Here is a 24,213-nt window from a genome sequence, read left to right on the forward strand (position 1 = left end):
GTCCAATAGAATTTTGTAATGATGGAAATCTAGAACATCTACTGTCAAACAACTGAGATGAGAAACAGACCAGGGACAAGAAAAATGGTTTATTAGGCCATCGATAGATCAATCCATCTATCAATCCATTCTTCCGTCTATCTTTCTAACCATCCATCACTCTGATGGCAGCTGCCTGGGTATCCCCATGATCTCCAGTTTTATGAGGTCACCTTGTCATCGAATATTTAAAAGAATAGCTTGAGCTCTTATCCCAAGGATAAGGAAAGACTCAGTGTTCTTTTGATATCTCTGAGAATTCTTATAAAGTCCAGCTGAATTTTTAAAAATATCATTTGTATCTTTCCTCTCTTCTCTCCACCCTGCTTCAGCCCAAGATAAAACAGAGCTCCTTTTCTTACTCAAGGTTCTTCTCACACAAGTTAGTTGTGTGTAATAGAATTTACTCAAGATTTGGCATTAAGGCTAGGCAATTTCTCCATGGCCAGTTTCCCATCTTGCGCCCCTTGGTCTCCAAGATCTTGCCTTCCTCTCATCTTCTTAATTTATCGGTCATCTTTAATCCTTTCTCAGCCTGTTCCATGAGGAGTTCATATTTTCTTCCATTTTTTTTTTTTAACAAAGCAATTTAGTTCTCTCTCTTATAGTAGTCCATTCTGGTCATGTCTTGTGGGTTTCCTCTTTTATCCTAGAGAGATCATCAAGATACTCTCCTAAACTTTGATGATCTCCCCCTTAAAAGAATTTTACACCCAACGTTTGACATAAAAAAACTTTCACCTACCCATTCATATCATCTATGAACTCTCGCTATTCATTCATGTAGCCACCCATTTATCTAATCTATTGATCACCTTGTCCACTCATGCTCCACATTAATCTTTCATTCTCTAGGGGACTCAGTATTCTCTTTACGGGAAATTTCTTTCTCTTACTTTTTTTTTTTTTTCTAGTTGGAAATTTATGCATTGCAAAACTACCAGCTGCCATGAAATAGATAAAGGGGAAATAAGATAAGAGGTGCCTGACAGGGAATGACGAGTTATCTTTACTTTGGGAAAAGGAAGGGTAGATAAGACCCAAGTTACAATTAAGTAGACAAAAACAACTGAGATTACAGTCCAGTCACTGCAGGGGCTGGGCCAGGAATGAGATGCTCACAAATGTAAAAAGGTGCTGGGTTGGTGGAAATACACACACACAAACACCCCCCACACATCCAGACTTACTTAGCACTTTTTCTTGTGCTTACCTTGAATGGAGCCCTGCTCCCATTTTACTGATGGTGAAGAACAAGCAATAATAAACTCATGAACTGTGACAAGAGTGTTTCTGAAAGTAGAATGTCTTCAGTGTGTCATGGAGGTTCTGCAAGTGGATGGGTCACTGCAGTGCTAGCACTGTTTTCTATATATATACATATATAAAATATTTAACAATATTATTTATTAAATATTTATATATCAGAGAATCAAAACCAAACCCATTGCCATCAAGTGAATTCTGACTCATAGCGAGCCTATAAGACAGAGTAGAACTGCCCCATAGGGTTTTTAAGGAGCAGCTGGTGGATTTGAACTGCTGACCTTTTGGTTAGCAGCTGAGCTTTTAACCACTGTGCCACCAGGGCTCAATGTTATATATCAGGATTTATTTAATATTTATGTATCAGGTTTGTTTTAGATTTGCTATTCTTGCTTAAAAAGAGTCTCTGAGTGGCAGAGTTAAGCGCTCGACTACTAGCCGAAAGGTTGGTGGTTTGAGTCCATCCAGAGGTACCTTGGAAGGCAGGCCTGGAGATCTTCCCAAAGGTCACAGCCTTGAAAACTCTGTGGAGCAATTCCACTCTGACACACATGGGGTTGCCATGACAGGGAATCAAATGGACTTCTTGGCAACTAACAACTTACTTAAAAATTTTTTTGTTAAGTAGTTGAATGTAATTTTGTAGCATTGGAAAGACAGGCCAAGTTTGAAATAAATTCTGTTATAAATACAAATTCCATGCTTCAGCGTATTCCTCCACCACCCTAAAAATGATCAACTATTGTTTTTTTTCTTAGGCAGGAAAAGTTACTCCGATTGGATACAGAGTTTCAAACTGCTTGACTGAAAAACTTCCCAGGGTGAGCCTTTTCACTATGCATTTCGGCTTGTATCTTTCTTTACTTTGCATGTGACCATTAAAAGATATGACAACTTTCAGCTTTCCTTATGAAGTTGTATAGATTTATAACATGATCAGTTTGGATTTACTGTATTTTGAGGCCTTCTATTGCTTTTGTCTAAGGAGTAAAAATTCCAAACTTAACATTTTCCAGCTTTACAAAAACTAAAAAAAAAAAAAAGGGATTAAATTTATTTTAGTGGGAAATAGTCATTTATGGTATGTTTTCTAACTTGGATACTTCCTGGTTATTTTCTATATAAAGCTTTAAAAATATGCTGTTTATTTCCACAAATAAATACATTTTATGAAATTTTATTATTTGGAGCTATAGTCCCTGGCGGCACAATAGTTAAAGCACTTGGCTGCTACCATGGGAGAAAGAAGCGACAGTCTGCTTCCAGAAAGATTTACAGCCTTGGAAACCCCATGGTGCCATTCTACTCTGTCCTATAGGGTTGTTGTAAGTTGAAATCCACTCGATGGCAGCAGGTAGTCCCCCATGTACTTACTACAAACATGCAATTAAGGGTATTTATTGACTGGTTTTTTTTTTTTTTTTTATAGATCAGTCCTGTTAATATTTTTAAAACTGTACTTTATCTTAATAAAAAAAAATAAGATTGATCTAAATACGATTCTAACTATTTTCTTGCCTCATGGTAGCTCATCACTCCACCTGAGGCAAAAAAGTTTTTCAACTTCAGATATCCACCTGCTGGAGCTGAAAGAGTGTTTTATGGCAGAGCAAACGATCCTCAGATTGCGCCTACTTTGACCCATGGCATAAAATCTATACGCTCAATACCGGTAACTTCTTTTTCTTTTTTCCCCTGTACATTATTCACTTACCCTGGTGAAGATGCACAAATGAGATACTGGTGAGATTCATCACCTTCCCATTCTTCTTTTTACTAGCCCATCCTCAATCTGTCCTCTAAAAATGTTAATCCTGAGCAATGAAAAAAATTCAAGAAGGAGCAGCCAAGTCAGTGTAGAGAAGCCAGCGGTCTAAGCCACAAACTATATATTCTCCCCGTTAGATAATAAAAGACAAGTTTCACACCAAAGACACAAGGAAAATATGAGCTCAGGAGAGAGAAAGGGCCGCATAAACCAGAGACTCCATGAGCCTGAGACCGGAAGAACTAGATGGTGCCTGCCTACCACAATGACTGCCCTGACAGGGAACACAACAGAGAATCCCTGATGGAGCAGGAGAAATGTGGGATACAGACCTCAAGTTCTAGTAAAAAGACCAGACTTAATGGTCTGACTGAGACTGGAGGCACTGTAGAGGTCATGTCCCCCAGACTCTTTTGTTAGCCCAAAACTAAAACCAGCCTCGAAGCCAACTCTTCAGACAAAGATTAGACTGGACTATAAGACATAAAATGATACTGGTGAGGTGTGTACATCTTAGCTCAAATAGACACATGAGCCTAGGTGGGCAGCTCCTGTTCAGAGGCGAGATCAGAGCATAGAGGGGGACAGGAGCTGGTTGAATGGACACGATAAATACAGGATGAAGAGAAAGGAGTGTGCTGTCACAGTGCAGGGAGAGCAACTAGGGTCACATAACAATGTGTGTTTAAGTTTTTGTATGAGAAGCTGACTTGAACTGTAAATTTTCACTTAAAGCACAATTAAAAAAAAGACAAGTTGCATTTCATTTTCTCACAGTAAAGAGAGATGCTGTCAGGCTGTGTTAGGGAACAAAGAAGACAGCCCTGGAGACTCTTGCCTATAGAGAGTGGCAATATATACATGGCGTATTGATTGCATGAAAAGTCTAGATTCAAGAGACCCCCTCTATATATTTGAAGTGAACTTGCAGAAATCACATGTTTCTTGTGCTTGTCATTCCTGCTTTTCTGAAATATTTATTTGAGTAACTGGCTGGTCCTGCCATAACCTTTTAACCCTATTGAAAGCACATATTGAAGCTGATGGATGCATAAAGTGTCACAGCCCCCCTTCTAACATTTCATTTGGGGTTGAGAAAAGCTAATGATAATGATGAAATATTTTCCTACAATCATGTATTCTCCTCTTCCCAGCTATTAACTGGAGTTATAGTTTTCAGCTTGGAATTTTTTGCTTTTACATGTACGCTTTTTATGATTTCTTTAGGCAAGCCTGTTGATAAATCCACAGCCTATTACCACATTTCAACAAAAAATTAAAGATAAAAAAGAATCTATATATTTTAGCAATCGACGAGCACCATTAGGAAAATCTCATGACCAGACACCAGGATTACCTAAAGGAATGGATATGATCAATACGACCTTTGGGACAGCAGTCATCAGAGGTAGTAAAAACAGAAGGCGTGATCAGGGGGTGGTAAAATACGTCTTCATGGAAAATGGAATTAAATATTCTGCTGGTGTAGTTTTTGGAGAGTTGTGCAGACAACTGTAAATGATGATTCAAGAATAAAAAGACCATAGCAAGAATCAGAATCCTTAGGGCGTATATGCGTCAAGGTGGTAAAAGCTCTGACTTGTGAAGCAGGGATTCAGTGAGTATAGCAGAGCTGGTGTAAAGCTGGTGTAAGGGCAGAACAGTTGACATTGAGACCAGCTGTGAGGGATGCACCCCTTTCCTGGTCATCCATTTGTGTGTTTTATTTCTACCAGTGCTTCTTAGGTGTTCATAACTCTTAACTCTCTGTTTCACAAAGCAGACCATGGGACAAGTAAGTTTGGTAAACGCTGCATACTACACCCCATCTATGCAGAGCCATAATACCTGCATGTTCTCCAAATACAAGGCAGTGTGTATGGCAGACTTCACTGCCATTTTGAGGGGAAGTAGAACACATCTTAGAACAGGGAACAGTCTGTAACAGAACTGCTCACAGGCCATTCTTTTCTTCTGAAGCCCCAGCCACCCACCATGTTGTCGGGCACCTTTCTCTACACCAACCTCACATTCCTCTCCTACTATCCTTTCCAGGCCTCTTACCCTCTTCTTCCAGGGGGCTTACCCCAGGAGACCCAAAAGTCCATTTTTATGTATCCTGGAAAGAAATGCAGTTCGTGCTATGTATTTTTGCACCCATTAAAACTTTGCGCCAGGAAACGTATCTTTTTATCAACAATAGGCCCACTAGATTATCTTCCTTAACACCTACCCTGGAGGTAAATCATGCTGCTCCCTTAGAATGCGAAATCTGCAATTGCACCTTATTGTATCTGATCTATAGTGCCATCAATTGTAAGACAGCTGAGAAATGTTAAAATAACCGTTATCTAGGATTAGCTCATTTTAACATGGAAAGTGCTTTCTAGGTATACTTTTAAATATATACTAGAAAGAATGCTTTAAAATGTGTATGTGTGTGTGTGTGTGTGTCTGTGTGTGTGTGTGAATACAGGTAATGGATTAATGTATCAAAAAGAAGTACTACTTTACAGAGTTATTTTAAGTAGGAGCATCTTCTGGTATCCTTAACCATTTATAGGGCTCAATCCTTCGGAGAAAGGCCAAAAGAAAGGAAAATATCTTAATCTATGTTGTTAGGTGCCAACTGTGTTGGTTGAAAGGGAAGAATGAAATCATAAAGGAAGGTACATTTAAAATTATATCACATAATGAAAACAAAATAATTCACGTACTCAAATGTGGGGACCACTAGCCATGGAAAAGCAACTGTTGAACAAACATCTGAGAGCTCTAGGTTCAGAGCCAATAGAATGAAGAATTTCTTCCTGATTCCAGTGATTTCTCTGACATCTTTGGCTACTTTGAGGATGGAGCTTCAGATCAAAGTAGACTAAAGGTGTATGTTCCAGTCTATAACTGGGAAAAATTTGCACCGCGGCTACTCCATAGAGCATCAGGGTTTCTGTAGCTGATTTGTGATTCAGGTCTGCTTAGGTCATCTTGAGATGTCCGGAGCAAACTAAAACCAAATTTGCCCAGAGATTCTCAGGATCCAAATTTAACTGGGCTTGGAACAGTGGCTCAGGAGAACCTAAATGGTTAACAAAATTCTTCAAAATGCTAGGGAGTGAGTCAGGTGAAGTGGGGGTTTCTAGCACAGTGTCATCTAGGCTCTGTCCTGTCTTTTTTGATAAATCTTTATTAATGTCGGCTTCATGATCTCCTGGAAAGCCTGGTGGTGTAGTGGTTAAGTGCTATGGCTGCTAACCAGAGGGTCAGCAGTTCGAATCCACCAGGCGCTCCTTGGAAACTATGGGGCAGTTCTACTCTGTCCTATAGGGTCGCTATGAGTCAGAATCGACTTGATGGCACTGGGTTTGGTTTGGTTTTTGGTTTCATGATCTCCCAGGGGGTCAGGGTGGCTTATGCAGTTAGCATACTCCATTTGCCATTTATTCTAGCAATTTAAATAGTTATAAATAGATGAAAGCTGCCTTAACGTTGGTAACTTTCATTAATTCTGCTTTCAGAAGTCTCAGCTAGAGATGTGGTGAATCCACCAAAATCCTACGAAAAAGTATTTAAAGAAGGAAAAGAAGGGCATGATCTGTATGTTGTTTCTCACAATGACTATAGTGCAGGTAAGTGTCCTCCAGTGTAAAATGGGCCTGAGTATATGGGACCGTCAGATTCATGCCTGGCACATAGTAGATGCTCAATAAATGATACCTTTAATTATTATTCATAAGGTCATACATGCTGAAAGATGGGAACATATACACTTAAGCATTTTATATATAAAATGTGGAAATATATGTATCATTAAAATAAAAAAGCAGCTAAGAAAGTTTAAATGTTATAGTCTTTATTTCAGTGGTTTTAGGGTTTAAAAGTTAGTTCTTATTCTAAGTGCTTAGCTTTGTATGAGGAATATTGGGTAATGGTCACATGAGTCAGATAGATCAGGTTCGGATCCTAGCTTGGCCCTTTGCTACCTTTTAGACCTTGGGCAGCTTCCTTATCTGATTGTCATCTGTTCTGATCTCTTAAATGGGGATAATAACAGTACTAGGAATCCCTGGGGAGTGCCAGTTGTTAAAGTGCTCAGTTGCTAACTGAAAAGATGGATGTGCAAGTCTACCCAGATGTACCTCAGACGAAAGGCCTGATGATCTACTTCTGGAAAATCAGTCACTGAAAACCCTGTGGAGCAGAGTTCTACCCTGACACACACGGAGTCGCCGTGAGTTGTGAGGATTAAATGAGTGTGTGCAAAGTACCTGGCATAGTGTCTGGAACTAAGTGAATATTAGTCATTATTATTAAATGACCTTGTTTAACAGTAATTTACTAAACTTATTCTGTACAATGAAAAGGCATTAGATGTTTATAATGCTGTAAAATGCAACTTCACTGCCGATTTGTCGATGGTAGTAGAGCCTTGATACGAGAAAACAAAACACGTTGCTGCTAAGTCGATTCCAACTCGTAGCGACCCTATAGGACAAGTAGAACTGCCCCATACGATTTCCAAGGAGCACCTGGTGGATTTGAACTGCTGACCTTTGGTTAGCAGCCATAACTCTTAACCACTACACCACTGGGGTTTCCTCTTGATACAAGAAAGGATTGAAAATTAGGCTCTGATACATGTCCTGGAAGCTCTGGTGGTGCAGTGGTTAAAGCACCCAGCTGCTAACCAGAAAGTTGGTGGTTTGAACCCACCAGCCCGTCTGCAGGAGAAAGATATGGCTGTCTGCTTCCATAAAGATTTACAGCCTTCGAAACTCTATGGGGCAGTTCTACCCTGTCCCACAGAGTCGCTCTAAGTGGGAATAGACTCAACAGCTGGAAGCAAGGGCTGTCCTTTAGTGCAGTGCAATGCCCTTCTCTCTGTTTCTTTTTTAAAATTGTCATAAAAATATATATAATGCAACATTTGCCAATTCAACGTTTTTCACATGTACAATTCAGTGATATCAATTACATTATCTTCTACTTTCTGATTCCTTTACTTTTTCTCCTCCATAGCGCTCTCACACCACAGTGCTTCTTTCTGGTCGTGGCTGGGGCTCGTCTCTTACCCCCATTGCTCCATCTTTCGGAATCTGCCACTCTCTTCTCTCCTAGCCAGTCTCTGTTGGTTCCCAGTCCTGAGATAGCCTCCACCCTCCCACTCAGCTGGCCGCTGCCGCCTCCCACCCGGATACCCGTTCCTCTTCACTGCCTTGACATCTCTCCTTATCTCCACCCCTCCACAACTCCTTCCTGCCTGCTCTACTTCCATCCTTCACTCCTTTCTTTCCTTCCGTCTCTCCCTTGCTTTCTTCTTCCCTTCCTCTGTCCCATCTACCCAGCCTCCCTCCCTTTCTTCTTTCCTCTTCCCCCTTTCTCTTGTGAAAATATTTCATTCATGCTTTGAAAAATTTTAGCTTCTATTGTGCAGTTTAACCTAATACCTTTTAATTGTTTTTAAAGACACTACATCAATAAACAGAAACCCTGGTGACGTAGTGGTTAAGTGCTATGGCTGCGAACCAAAGGATCGGCAGTTCGAATCCACCAGGTGCTCCTTGGAAACTCTATGGGGAAGTTCTACTCTGTCCTATAGGGTCGCTATGAGTCGGAGTCGACTCGACTGCGCTGGATTTGGTTGGTTGGTTATATCAATAAACATACAGAGACAGCTTATAATGAGGTGTCTTAAATGCATTTAGCAGTCTGAGAACAATTATTGTAGATTTTGTTTTGTTTTTTTGAAGACCCCTGATGGGCTGCAACATAACTGAAATTACCTTCCTTTGCTGATTTTTACGAAGTTTAATTAGCCTCTTGAAAAGTTCTAGAACCTAATCTGTTTAATATTGTCCTCATTTTTTTCTCATAATGAAAGTACCTTTTATATCATAAAAAAATACGTAATTGTAGAAAATTTAAATATGAAAATTTAGAGAAAGAGTAAAAGTCACTTTGAAATGCCATTAGCTAAAGATAACTATAGTTGATTTATTGGTGAACATCTTTCTAACGCCCATCCATTCAACTATCTATCTTTAGATAAATGAGGTAATACTCTCCATGATTTGGGGGAATATGTTATATTCATTTTTAATCATTTTATTGAAAAGAAAGAGACCTGGTGGCACAGTGGAGCCCTGGTGGTACAGTGGAGCCCTGGTGGTACAGTGGTTAAGAGCTCAGCTGCTGACCAGAAGATTGGCAGTTCGAATCCACCTGCTGCTCCTTGGAAAATCTGTGGGGCAGTTTACTCTCTCCTATAAGGTCACTATGAGTTGGAAGTGGCTTGAGGGCTATGAGTGGGTTTACTAAAAATAATATGTCAAGGACTTCATTGAATAACAATAAATATAGATCTATAACATCTTAGAAATACACTTACTTTTAATTGCTACCAAAGTAACAGATACTTTTATAAAATGCAAGCTGTATAGAAATATACACAAAGAAAACCTCCCATAATCCAGTCTTCCACAGATGATACTGCTTTTTTTTTTTTTGCACATTCCTGTATGTGCATATATGTGTGTGTGCTTTGCTCCACATTATATAGACTTATGTTTCCATCTTAGATGTCTCTTCAAGGAGCCCTGGTGATGCAAAAGTTTAAGCACTTTGCCGCTAATTGAAAGGTTGGCAGTGGCAGTCTGCCTCCATAAAAATTACAGTCTAGGAGACCCTGTGGAGCAGTTCTACTCTGTCACGTGGGGTTGCTGTGAGTTGAAATCAACTCAACGGCACCTAACACACCCACACACATACATACACACACACTCAGAACACACTGATGTCTTCATGTCAGTATCTATATTGTGTTTTTCACTATTATAAAATACATATTATTTATGTATTTTTGTGAATGTGATCTGCAGTTTGTTTAGGAGACATTCCTAGGTTTCTGAGCCATTGAAATTTTCACTGTCAGCGTCAAACTGTCGGCCTGAATACCCATTGCCGTAAAGTCGATTCCGACTCGTAGTGACCCCGTAAGACAGAGTAGAACTGGCCCGTAGGGTTCCCAAGGCTGAAATCATCACAGAAGCAGACTGCCACATCTTCCTCCTGCAGAGTGGCTGGTAGGTTCGAACAGGCTGACCTTTCAGTTAGCAGCCAAGCACCGCCTTTACACACACAGTGTGTATGAATTTCCGTTTCCCCACATCCTCCCCGCTTCTGAATTTTGCGAGTCTTCTTTATTCCTGCTTAAGTGAGAGGTAATTTATGATTTCTCATTGTTGATTTTATTTACAGTATTTGGGTTGCTAGCGAGGCTGAATATCTTTTCTCTGTTTCATACTCTCTCAGCTATTCTCTAGTTACAGTCCTACCGTTTCTCTTATCTAGAAATGGAAAACTAACACCACAGCATGACTTGAAAGGAAAAAAGCCCAGGGTCAGAGCTTAAATATAAAGACCTCCCTGTTGGGTGCTCAGCCCTGAATCACCCCTTGAATGTTTCCGATATGAGATAAGTGATTCCATTGAAATAGGAAGGTTGCAGTGTTCCGATGATCTCAGTGAGAGCAAGTACAAAACTCCAGCCTCTCAACCTTAGCACAGCAGAAGGGCTGCTGGGCTTCCAACGTGTTACAGTGGCTCTTCCAATCTTCTGGTGTTTCTGCAACAGTGGCCTGTGCTTTTCCTCGTTAGTATCTACTTTTCTCCGACATCATTTCCCTGCTTACTTTCCCCAGCTCCCCTGGGGAGCGGCTCCGTCAACAGTAACCAAATCCGTGATTCCTTGCACTGGTGCAGTTTCATTCTTTGTCAAACTTCCATTTTCAGTGTCAACAACAGCACGATGTGCTTCTTGTAAGACGAAGTCATTTGTGTTCTTTCAATCGGAAACCTTCCTTTTTTTTTTTTTCACAGGGGAAGCAAAGAACAGAAAGTATAACCCATCAAGTTTCCATAGGTTTAACTTGTATGGAGTCCCAACACCACATTTTAATGATGGACGAACCATGGCAAAAACTTTGTATTGGCTCCATGAACTACAAATGTAAGTTTAATTACATTGCATTCTGGAACAAGTGTGAGATATTTCACATGTGGACTTAAAGAGAAGTTCATTTTTTAATTTAATTTTTAATGTACACTGAACATAGAAATGACTAGAAAAAGGCATACAGTGAGCTGGCTTCCCCTCCTGGTCCTCATTTTACTCAGTTCTCCCAGAGATAACCATGATATTGGGGTTTTGTGTGTGTGTGTGTGTGTGTGTGTGTGTATCATTCTAAAGTTACTTCATGCCTTTACAAGCAAATACAAAGACATATATGTGTCTTTTTAAATTTATGGGATTGACTCTGTTTACGTTTCTTAAAGAAAGTGGGCTTTCAAATCTGCACAAGGATTATCACATCACACAGAATTTATCTAACATTTATTATTCTGCTTTATTTAATACTTACTTGGGTACCTGAGCATCTCACTTACCTCCTGCAAACTGTGACCTTTTTATGCCTTCACTGTATTTATGCCTGCTTCCCTAGAAAATTAAAGTGCTGTTTCATAGCTTGTTTTTTTTCTTCTTCTTCACATGTTATATTTCCTATTTGAGCCAACATTTAACATTGGGAGATTACTCATAAGAATCCAGATTTCCTGCTGTGCTTAAAACAATCAAGGGAACATCGTTAGGGAACAGTATTTTATTTGGTCATACTTTCTGTATTTTGGAACCTAACTGGACTGTTCTAGCTAAAACAGTAGGGATATTCTTTATTTCCTTGGTTGTGTGATTTAATAAAAAGCTCACTACTCCGTTCTTCAGTGTGATTTCTACTATAAACTCGTTTGTTTGCATTTTAGCCATCTCCAGTTTTATATGTACTATTTTAACATAAATTTGGTTTACCCTTAACTTTTAAGGGGCATATTTCCTTTGTAAAACTACATCTTCTTCATGACCCTTTGGTTGAAGAATCAGTTTGAATCTCAGATGGCAGTGTGTGTGTGTGTATCTGCATATCTGTGTGTTTGTGAACGCGTGTGTGTATTGTGTGTGTGAATGAATGAATGGGTTCACTGGCACACAACGAACTTTATTCGGAGTTGGTTAATCCATGTTGTGAGGTTGTGTAGTGATATTGCAGTTATCAATATTCCGACGTACATGGCTACCCACAGATACTTCCTGATTCTCTCAGGAGCATAACCCAGGCCCTTTCAGAATAAAAAGAGGCAGCTCTGTGATTCACAGTCCTCACCCTTATTGTCCCTGCATGTTCCTTAATTATGTCCCTTGGAGCTGATTTTGGATTGTTGACTCTATTTGTTGAAACTATGGCCAGTGAACTGCTAGTGCCTTACTCTGACTTGAGGTTGTCCTTTTTTTCTTTTCTAACTAATGGGAGGGAAATGAAGAAATAAAAGATGAATTACTTATGTTTAATCTTTTGTTTCTCCACAGAGTGTCACTCTTCTCCAGTAATTTATTCAGCTTGGTAATATTTCTATAATACAGGAAAGACTTTTAAAAGCAAATGGGATTTAAGAGCCTAATGTTCACTGTTTTTATTCTTAGCAAAACAATGGGGAATTTATTAATTGTAATGTTATTAAATAGTAGTGTTGTAATTTTACAGTTTTGAAAAGAAATTTTATTCATTTAATCACAGCAATAGAAGTAACAAAATTATACTACAGAAAATTGGTAAAATAAAATCACTCATAAGCCTGTCACCTTAATTCAACCATTATTATCATTTTAATGTATTTTTTTCTAGTATGGTTTTCTGTATATACTTTTGCATAGCTTTAATAAGAGTGCAATACCATTTTATATTCTGCCTTCACTTAACATAATTTTGTATTGCTATATATCCTTCATAACCAACATTTAAAATGTAAGCAGATTATATATCTAATTTTATATATCCGTCATAACCAACATTTAAAATATAAGCAGATTATATGTGACTTGATTTAATTAACATCATGGTTGGATATTTAGATGATTTTCTGTTTCCCTTGTAGTCAGTGAGGCCACAAACACTTTCCTGCATAAAACTTTTCCACATTTTGAATGTGGATTATCTCCTTATGGTTGGTTCCCAGAAGTATTTAGATTGCCAAATTATTTCCATATTGGGTATTCTATGTATGTGTGCTTGTTTGCATCTGTGTTTGTATGCATCTGTCTATCTATTTACCTACCTACCTACCTACCTGAATTTGCTTGTTTGCTGGGTTAAAAGCGGTACTTTATTATTTTATTTTCTTGGTAGACGATATTATAATTTCTCCATTTATTTGCTTACTAGATTAGTTAACTGTTTATATCCTTTGGTTACTTATCTATTTGAGACTTCATTTTCTTTTAGCAATTTTAGGAGTTATACCTGTAATAACAGTATTAACACTTTTTTCTTATTTACAGCAACTATTTTTTTTAAGTCTGCTTGCCTTATTCTTTAATCAAAAGTCATTTTTAAAATAGAATATAAATGATAGAGACATGAACACATCAAGTTTTCTTTTCAGCACACACTCACTTTTGACACTGGATTTGTTCTTTGAAGGCCCCAATGATCTTGAGATATTCCTCACCCGCATGTACATTTGGCAGCCAAGAATACTTTAGATAATAAGGGTGCCTGACAATTTTCTAATTTTACAGCAAAAGAGGCGCTAAGGTTGTATCCAAGAGAGTCGATGATTTCAAGGAAAAGTTTCAACATCAGCTCGGAAGAGTTTTAGACCCGTAAGTTGGTGATTAACTTCAAATTCATAGTCTTTGCATTGAATTAAAAAGTACTCTTCTGGTAAATGTTGGTTTGTGTTCTGTTAGATTCCATCTATTAAACAAGGAAGTCATTCTTTTGTTGTTTATCAGTCCAAATTGATTAGCCTTTATAGAGCTTGGGGTTGCAGGAAAGTGGTGAGTCCTCCAGGATGAAGCGGGCATTTGGAGAAGAAGGAGAGTGAATGTTTTGTAAAGATTTGTTTGTGGAATATCAGAAATTTAACTTATTGTGCTTATCTCTCTCTCTCAACACACATGCGCACACACGTATATTTTTGTATCTGTTATCCTTCGGTGGTTCTCCTTTGAATGTGTTCTGATTTTGTTTTCTTTTTAAACCTGGGCTACTGAAAGCCCATAAAAGCATTCAGCCATTGCTAATGCAAGTGGAATATCAGGAAGAAGATATGTCAGAGAACTTTTGTTTGATCTCCATAGTTTGGTTGTAGGAGAAAACATAGGCTATTAAGAACATATGGCAAATGTATTTTAAATTCCATTGATGCCATGAGGTGGGTATTTTAACTAAAGGGTTTGTTTTCTTTGATAGCATTGCAGAAACAATGAATGTTCTCCCAGACCACACATTTGGAGCTTGCCTCCGTCCTGAGGAGTATGGTAAATATACAAGTTTTCTCCTTAAAAAAAAAAAAAAAGTTGTGTAGTTAAGTTCACCAACTCCTTCTTTCGAAGCTTCTAATTTTAAAGACAAAATGTTGCATTAACAGTAATGAGAAAAAAATGTAGTGCAAGAGAGAAAAAAGTTATTTCACGTTATGTTTGAAATAGGTACAGTTTAGAGCCCTTTTAATGAATAGTTCAAAGTGTAGTTAAGGTTTTGCATTTTATTTAGAAAATAATTATTGTTTTTTTATTAAACAAGCCAAAGCAAAGTTCAGCAGTTTTCTAATGAATTCAAATAGTGCTAGGCCCTTGGATCTCAAAGTGTGGTCCACAGACTGCAGTAGTGGTGTCCCCTGAGAGATCGTTAGAAATGCAGAATCTCAGGGCCTGCTTCAGATGTACTGAGTCAGAATCTGCTGTTTAAAAAGATTCCCAGATGAGTTTTATGCACGTGAAAGTTTGTGAAAGCACTGCGCTGGACAACCACATAATTAAGAACCAATCAATCAATCCAGAAAGAGACAGAAGACACTTGCTAGGATTTTGTCTTTATTTGTAAGCATTCTAAACAACAGATATCCAAAAGGGGGAAAAATGAGCTAAAGCTGTCTATCAGTGGTTTTCAGAATATGATCTGCAGTCCACCTGTGTTAAAATCACTCAAGGAGTTTATTAAATATGCAGGTTCCTGGGACCCATGCCCAGATATTCTGATTTGGTAGATTCTTATATACACTAGAGTTTAAGAGCCATTACTGAATATATTTTAGCTAAAGTCCACTCACTAGCAAATGAAATAAATATTTATTGGGCTTAGTATACTGGAGCATCGTTAATCAATACATTAAGAAATTGTGTTTTGGTTCTACTTTAAGCTGAGCTGTTGCATCTTTAATAGATGCCTTTAGAGGGAGCAAGAGGCAATTTAGGAAATACATCAATTTACCTGGAAAACAAACATTTAATCACTCTACACTCTGCCTATCTGTGGGCAAGCTTCCTGTGGAGAGTGCTCTGTCTTGCTGCCTATTAGATCCTCAGGCACCTTTCATCAATGTTTATAGCATGAAGTGATGAGTCCAACACACTGTTTATCATTTTCACAATTTGACAACATTGGCAGATTTTCTAGTGGTTGATCGACATTATCCTCATAGATTGAGTGATAAGGTAGTCTTATAAAATGAAAGGAAAAGAAACTGATACTAATAATTTTAAAAGTATATTAGCCCTAGCCTTGGCGCTATATAGTGCTACTGTGAAAGGGAGCTGTAAGCCCTCTCTGGACTTTTTGCGGAGCTCTGGATAGGCACAGATTAATTCTACTTTGCGTTCTGGATTTTGTGACTGTTATTGGGTTAATTAATAGTATATTCGGTGGAAAGGACTGTATACTTCCAGGGGCATATTAGTTTCTTTATTGGGCCTGGATTTCTCCCTTCTCCTTGCATAGGGCAATAAAGGCAGCTGCACTAAGATTGCCTCATCCACAGGGTCTGGAGTTGTTGCTTGTGCTAAGATGCTACCAGGAAGGGTGAACATTTGTACTTAGCTCCCAAAATGCACCAGGACAGAGATAAAGTGAAGAGAAATCCAGGGCAGGTGGACAGTCATGCATCATGGTTGCTGGTTGTAGGCAGAGTGTAAGCGAGGAGCCCACTCAGCTTTATTGACTGACATGGTGTGGTAGCTAGGTCACAAGTCTCTCTCTTAGGGCCAGAGCTTGCACTCCTGATTTGAGCTCTTTAGAGATGGCTCTGGAGTAATTGCAAGTGATATGACACCAGCTTCATAAATATTCTTTCAAGGCCGGGCCAGAAGAAGTTAAAATAGAGGTCCAACGACCAGGCAGTTAACCCTGGTAGAGTGTAGTGGGAAAACTAATGTGGAGATGAAAAAACAACCATCAAATGATTACCTTTGGATATTAATGGAGAGGGCAGGCCTCTGAAAAGAAAAAAATACTCAACCAAAAGCCATCTCATAGAACGAGAGTCTCCATTGCAAAGATAGCCCTCCAAAGGATTTATATCTAGAGAAGGGGTGTGGAATAGGAAAGTAAGTCATGTTAATTTGTCAGAAGGCATCGCTAGAGCCAGGGCAAGATGATGAAGTGAGTGGACACTCCTATTTACTCACCCAGCAACTAAGTCACAGAACAACTAATAAAAACAATCCCAGGCTGAGATCTCAATGATCTGGACAGAAGCTGAGGTATTGGAGAGTGTAGAAGCAGGGAAGAGGAGGAAAGTAGTCAGCTCAGAAGCTGAAGATCATACTTGCTAACATCAGAAGTGCTTACTCAATTGTAGCCATTTTGGGACGGGGCTGGCTAACACCGAAAACATGGAACACAGAAAAGGAGCTAATCTGAGAAAGCAGTGGTCCAATTTTTTTTTAAGGTGGTACAAATTGGCCATGGGAGTTCACAGACTGTATTATTGGGAGGGAGCAAAGGGAGACTGTTGTGTTGTGTGACAGTACTGTTGAATCTCACTGAGGCCCCAGCAGTAGGACCAGGAGGAATTGTGAGGGCAGCAGGGTGAGGGGAATACTTCAGACTGACAGGGACAAAGGAAATGGCCTATAGCAGGGCACTGTGGGATTGTCTGTGCACAGATGTCAGTAAGGGAAGGACATAGAGATTCCCACACCATCGCCTCAGGGAAGTTGAGCCCCACTGCTTATGGCAGAGTCTTCTAGGAACTAAACCTTCGCCACTCCTGTGCATGCATATTGAGTTCCAGAGACCAAACTTACAGAACTCCTGAACCAGCACCGAAAAAACCTAAGGAGTACAGTCTAGTGGTTCTCAGGAGACAGTACCAATCCTACTGCCACTGCGTCATTTTGGAGTGGCTGGTGGGCATAGGGCCCCAGCTTTTTGGTTGGCAGGTGAGCGCTTGGCTGCTGTGCCAGCAGGGTGCCAAATTAGAGGAATTTACCCACAATAAACAGAATAAGAAACTTGAAACAAAATAAAAAAAGATCACAAAATGGCCCAAATTCAACAAAAGTTAGTAAAACACACAAAATCACAAGAGAAGAAAGAACAATCAAAAGCAAACACAAAGAAGAGGAAATCTCTCCTGTGGAACTCAAAGTAATGCAAAGAATTGATAATTTTTAGACTATGGTGCTAAATATGTTTAAAGAAAGCAAAATGCACACAGAAAACAAAGTAGCAGAGTTCAGGACACAAATGGAGGAACAAAATGAGAAACATAACAAAGAAATTGAAAACATTAAAAAAAACCTCAAAGAGAGCTATTGGAACTGAAGAATAAAACATCTGAATTATAAAAAGCAGGAGAAACACTCAACAATATAGTACAACAGATAGAAGATAGACTAAGTGAACTAGAACGCAAAATAATTGAACTTATCAAGTCTCAAGAGAAAATAACAAAGAAAAATGAACTAAAAAAGAAATGTGGGTTTCAATTAAGAAATCTAACATTAGAATTATTGGAATCCTGGAGCACCATGACAACAGTAAAGCCACAGAAACAATTTTCCAAGAGATAATCAGAGAGAATTTCCCAGACCTGAACAGCAGCCAATAAACATATGAAAAGATGTTGACAATCGTTAGCCATTACAAAGATGCAAATCAAAACTTACAATGAGATGCCATCCTACCCTGGCTAAAATGGAACTGATTTAAAAAAAAAAAGATAACAACAGATGTTGGTGAGGATGTGGGGAGATTGGAACCCTTATCCATTGCTGTTGGAACTGTAAAATGGTAACAACCACTGTGGAAAACCATATGGTACTTTCTCAAAAAACTAGAAATAGAACTACCCTATGATCCATCAATCCCACCCCTAGATATATACCCTAAAACCAAACCAAACAGTTGCTGTCAAGTTGATTCCAAATCATAGTGACCCTATGAGTAGAACTGACCCATAGAATTTCCAAGGAGCAGCTGGTGGATTTGAATTACCAACCTTTTGGTTAGCAGCCTGAGCTCTTAACTACTACACCACCAGGGCTCCAGGTATATACTCTAAAAAAAAAAAAAAATGGCAAGAACAGACACATGCACGCCAATGTTCGTTGCTGCTTTATTCACAGTAGCAAATAAATGGAAACAACTGAAATGTCCTTCAGCAGATGAATGGATGAGCAAACTGTGGTACCTATATACAATGGAATAGTATGCAACCATAAACAACAATGATGAGTCTTTGAAACATAACATGCATGGGCCTAGAGGGTATAATGCATAGTGAAATAAGTCGAGCATGTAAGGACAAATATTGTATGATCCCTCTTTTATAAGAAGACAAGAATAGATAAATATAGAGAAACCAATGTTCATTGGTGGTTACCAGGAAGAGGGAGGGTTGGAGAAAGTATGCTTTATAGAGTAGAAACTAGTTATTTTTGGTGATGGGAAAAGAGGCACTGATTTTGGATGTACTGAGCACAGCACAATCAAAGTAATAATGAGCATTTGAGCACATATGGATCTGTATAGGCAAATTAGAATATGGGTAGGTACAGATGCACACATAGGTGAGAACAGATGGAAATATTTATAGTACCTCTAAATACAAATATGTGGATGGTGTTGTTAGGTGCAGTCAAGTCGGCTCTGACTCATAGCCACCCTATGTACAATAGAACAAAACACTGCCCAGTCCTGGGCCGTCCTCACAATCATTGTTGTTATGTTTGAGCCCATTGTTGAAGCCACTGTATCAGTCCATCTTGTTGAGGATCTGCCTCTTTTTCACTGACCCTCTACTTTACCGAGCTAGTCCCTCCTGATAATATGTCCAAAGTATATGAGACGAAGTCTCATCATCCCTGCTTTCAAGGAGCATTCTAGCTGTATTTCTTCTAAGACAGATTTGCTCATTCTTCTGTCAGTTCACGGTATATTCGGTATTCTTCACCAACACCGTAATTCAAAGGAACCAATTCTTCTTCTGTCTTCCTTATTCATTGTCCAACTTTCACATGCATATGAGGCGATTGAAAATATCGTGGCTTGGGTCAGGCACACCTTAGTCCTCAAAGTGATACCTTTGCTTTTTAACACTTTAAAGAAGGTCTTTTGCAGCAGATTTGCCCCAACGAACTACATTGTTTGTTGTCCTGACTACTGCTTCAATGGCCATTGATTGTGGATCCAATAAAATGAAATCGTTGACAGCATTGACCTTTTCTCCATTTATCATGATGTTGTTTATTGGTCCTGTTGTGAAGATTTTTGTTTTCTTTATGTTGAGATGTAATCCATAATGAAGGCTGTGGTCTTTGATCTTCATCTATAAGTGCTTCAAGTCCTCTTGCTTTCAGCAAGCAAGATTGTGTCATCTGCATATTGCAGATTGTTAATGAGTCTTCCAGCAATCCTGATGGCATATTCTTTTTCATTTTTTCCTGTTTCTTAGATTACTTGCTCAGCATACAGACTGAATAAGTATGGTGAAAGGAGACAACCCTGACAAACACTTTTCCTGATTTTAAACCGTGCAGTATCCCCTCGCTCTGTTCAAACGACTACCTCTGTTTATGTACAGGTTCTGCATGAGCGCAATTAAGTGTTCCAGATTTCCCATCTTTGCAATGTTATCCTTAATTTGTTATGGTCCACACAGTTAAATGCCTTTATAGTCGTTAAAACACAGATAAACATCTTTCTGCTATTCTCTGCTTTCAGCCAGGGTCCATCTGACATCAGCAGTGATATCCCTCCTTCCACGTCCCCTCTGAATCTGGCTTGAATTTCTGGCAGTTCCTGGTCGATGTACTGCTGCAACTGCTTTTGAATGATCTTCAGCAAAATTTTACTTGTGTGAGATATTAATGATATTGTTTGATAATTTCCACATTCTGTTGGATCACCGTTCTTTGGAATGGGCACAAATATGGATCTCTTTCAGTCGTTTGGCCAGGCAGCTGTCTTTCAAATTTCTTGGTATAAGACAACTGAGCAGCTCCAGCACTGCATCTGTATGTTGAAATATCTCAATTGGTATTCCGACAATTCCCGGAGCCTTATTTTTCACCAATGCCTTCAGTGCAGCTTGGACTTCTTCCTTCAGTACCAGTAGTTCTTGATCACGTGCTACCTGCTGAAATGGTTGAGCACCAACCAGTTCTTTTTTGTACAGTGACTCTGTGTATTCCTTCCATCTGTTTTTGTTGCTTCCTGTGTCATTCAATATTTTGCCTATAGAATCCTTCAAAATTGCAACTTGAGGCTTGAATTTTTTCTTCAGTTCTTTCAGTTTAAAAAATACTGAGTGTGGTCTTCCCTTTTGATTTTCTAACTCCAGGTCTTTGTACATTTCATTAAAATACTTTACTCTGTCTTCTCAAGTCACCCTTTGAAATCTTACATTCAGCTCTTTTATTTCATCATTTTTTTCATTTGCTTTAGCACCTGTACATTGAAGAGCAAGTTTCAGAGTCTCTTCTAACATCCATTTTGGTCTTTTCTTTCTTTCCTGTCTTTTTAATGACCTTTTACTTTCTTCATGTATGATGTCCTTGATGTCTTCCTATAACTTGTCTGGTCTTCAGTCATTAGTGTTCAGTGCATCAAATCTGTTCTTGAGATGTTCTCCAAATTCAGGTGGGACATACTCAAGGTCATACTTTGGCTCTTGTGGATTTGTTTTAATTTTCTTCACTTTCAAGTTGAACTTGCATAGGAGCGGTTGATGGTCTGTTCCACAGTCATCCCCTGGCCTTGTTCTGACTGGTAATATTGAGCTTTTCCATTGTCTCTTTCCACAGATGCAGTCGATTTGATTTCAGTGTTTTCCATCCAGTGAGGTCCATGTGTATAGTCACCATTTATGTTTCTGAAAAAAGGTATTTGCAGTGAAGAAGTTGTTAGTTTTGCAAAATTCTGTCATGAGACTTCCAGCGTTTTTGTCATGAAGGCCATATTTTCCAACTACCAATCCTTCTTCTTCATTTCCACCTTTCACTTTCCAATCACCAGTAATTATGCATCTTGATTGCATGTCTGATCAATTTCAGACTGCAAAGTTGGTAAAAAATCTTCAGTTTCTTCCTCTTTGGCATTAGTGGTTGGTGTGTAAATTTGAATAATGGTTGTATTAACTCACCTTCCTTGTAGGCTTATGGATATTATCCTCTCACTGACAGCACTGTACTTCAGGATAGATCTTGAAGTGTTCTTTTTGACAGTGAACGTGACGCCATTTCTCTTCAATTTGTCATTCCCGGCATAATAGACCATATGATTGTCTGATTTGTAATGGACAATACCAGTCCATTTTAGCTCACTAATGCCTAGGATATTGATCTTTATGAGTTCCATTTCATTTTTGATGACTTCCAATTTTCCTAGATTCATACTTTGTACATTCCATGTTCCAGTTATTAATGGATGTTTGCAGCTGTTTCTTCTCATTTTGAGTCATCCGTATCAGCAAACAAAAGCCCCCAAAATGACTCCATCCACGTCATTAAGGTCAACTCTACTTTGAGGTCACTATGAGTCAGAATCAACTCAACAGCAATGGGTTTGGATTTTTTTTTTGGTTCTACTTTGAAGAGGCAAATTTCCCCAGTCATATTTTGAGTGCCTTCCAACCTGATGGGCTCATCTTCTGGCACAATATCAGACAGTGTTCTGCTGCTATTCATAAGGTTTTCACTGGCCAATTTTTTCAAAAGTAGACTGCCAGGCCCTTCTTCCAATTCTGTCTTAGTCTGGAAGCTCTGCTGAAACCTGTCCACCATGGTTGACCCTACTGGTATTTGAACTATCCATGGCAGTGCTTCCAGTATCTCAGCAACACACAAGCTACCACAGTACAACAAACTGACATATGCCTGGTGGAAATATGTGGGTGCACATGCATATATTCATTGAAGACAAAAATACGCATACTCCTCAGATATAACCAAACACCTTCCAACATTTGTTTTATGTGTTTGAGGGCTTAGGACCATAGTTTCATGGGACAACTCAGTCAATTGGTATAACATAAAAAAAAAAAAATACATAGTTCACAAAAATTGTGATCTGCTTCCTACTGAAGTGAGTAGCGTCTAGGGTCTTAAAAGCTTGTGAGCAGGCATCGAAGACACAGCTATAGGTCTTGACTCAACAGGAGCAAAATAGTAGGAAAGTTACAGCACAAAAAGAAACAAGTCTACAAGAGCCACAACGTCATCACCCTGAGACCAGAAGAACTAGATGATGCCTGACTACCACCAATGACCGTTCTGACTGGGGTCAAAATAGTTGGTCCTGGGCAGAGTGGGAGAAAAATATGGAGCAGAACTCAAATTCTTAATTAAGAAGAAGAAGAAAAAAAAAAATCCAGATGAACTGGAACAGTAGAGAACAGAGGACCCCCTGAGACTATCACCCTGAGACACTCTTTAAACTAGAACCAAACCTATCCCAAGATCACCTTTTAGTGAAATTACAGAGTGGCACACAAAATAACGGATATTACCTGTAAGATTGGATCCCTACTTAAAAAACATCAGTATGAGACCAAAAGGTCAACAACTTCTCAAAAGCAAAGAGGAGAAGATAAGGGGGCAGGGAAATTAGAGTACTAGAAAGGGAACAAACAATACAATTAATGAGAATGATGACATGTGATAAATGTAACTGATGTCACTGAACAATTTGTGTGGAAATTCTCAAATGGAAACCTAACCTGCTGTGTAAACTTTCACCAAAAACTCAATAAAATACTACATAAAAAACCCAAAACATCCCTAACAGTCTTAATTTCCATTCCCAGAGTCTTTCCTGTGTTTTGTTCACTTTAAGAATGTCTCTTGGCAGTAGCCCTCTTTCAGATTCTTGTTTTGAGGCAGTTACCCTGTCCCTGGAATCAGCATTAGTTATTGTCTTAGTCTGGGTTCTCTAGAAGACGAAAACCAGTGAAGTGTATATATAAATATATATAGAGAGATTTACTTCATGGAAATGGCTCACACATTGTGAGGAAATGGCTCACAAAGTTATGGGGGCTGACAAATCCCAAATCTGTAGTCAGGCAGCAGTTTGAAGACCTCTATTGGCTCGTGTGGTTGCAGGCGTGACAAACTCAAAATCTGCATGTCATTCAGCAGGCTGATGGGGGGTTGCAGAGACCGGCAAATCTCAAATCTGCAGGTCAAGTGGAAGGCAGAAGACTTCTGCAGGCTTACATCCCAAGAACCAGAGGTCAGGGACGAGAATAGTGCAGGGTCAAGAGAGCGAAAGAACACGCTTTGCCAGAACATATTTTTATATGCTGGAGGTAGGCCTCACTCCCAAGGAAACTCCTCTTTCAACTGATTGGCTGCTCACATAACATCACAAAATGGAAATTGATTACACGGTGTCTGCCAAACCACTGAGAATCATGGCCTAGCCAAGTTGATACAACATTAGCCATCACAGTTGTGGACTTCTCACCCATTCTTACTGTCTGCCCTTAGAACCAAGACTTTTTTCAGAATGTGCATGATTATCTCCTAATTTTATAACAAGTAAGTGATGACTTGAAGTGTCATGAGTTCCTGTTAAAACAGACACTTGAAAGACCCTTATGTATTTTGCCTTATACAGAGTAGATGTAACTATTAGTTGCCTTGAAACAATGTTGCAATTGAAATTAATCCATTCCGGGTATTACAGCCAACTGTCAGCATGACCCTGCCCCAGAGAAAGTCAGGAGGTCTTGGCAGAAAAAGAGAGGGGTGTAGTCCAGGGGACTCAGGATCCAGCCTGAGGGATTCCTCTAGTAACATCACC

At 39.1% G+C, this 24,213-nt stretch overlaps 1 protein-coding gene across 1 annotated transcript in view; it reads left to right on the top strand.

Moving 5' to 3' along the window:
* The window catches only part of EFHB (EF-hand domain family member B), a 67,912-nt gene that overhangs the window by 19,376 nt on the left and 24,323 nt on the right, over positions 1–24,213 (top strand). The window contains exons 2-8 of the mRNA XM_049871107.1: positions 2,064–2,126; positions 2,834–2,977; positions 4,301–4,481; positions 6,589–6,699; positions 10,949–11,078; positions 13,701–13,784; positions 14,377–14,444. Of these exons, the coding sequence (XP_049727064.1) occupies positions 2,064–2,126; positions 2,834–2,977; positions 4,301–4,481; positions 6,589–6,699; positions 10,949–11,078; positions 13,701–13,784; positions 14,377–14,444 (781 nt within the window). The remainder of the gene's footprint in view (positions 1–2,063; positions 2,127–2,833; positions 2,978–4,300; positions 4,482–6,588; positions 6,700–10,948; positions 11,079–13,700; positions 13,785–14,376; positions 14,445–24,213) is intronic.

Source organism: Elephas maximus, chromosome 27 (assembly GCF_024166365.1).
Source record: "Elephas maximus indicus isolate mEleMax1 chromosome 27, mEleMax1 primary haplotype, whole genome shotgun sequence".
NCBI classification, from domain to species: domain Eukaryota; kingdom Metazoa; phylum Chordata; class Mammalia; order Proboscidea; family Elephantidae; genus Elephas; species Elephas maximus.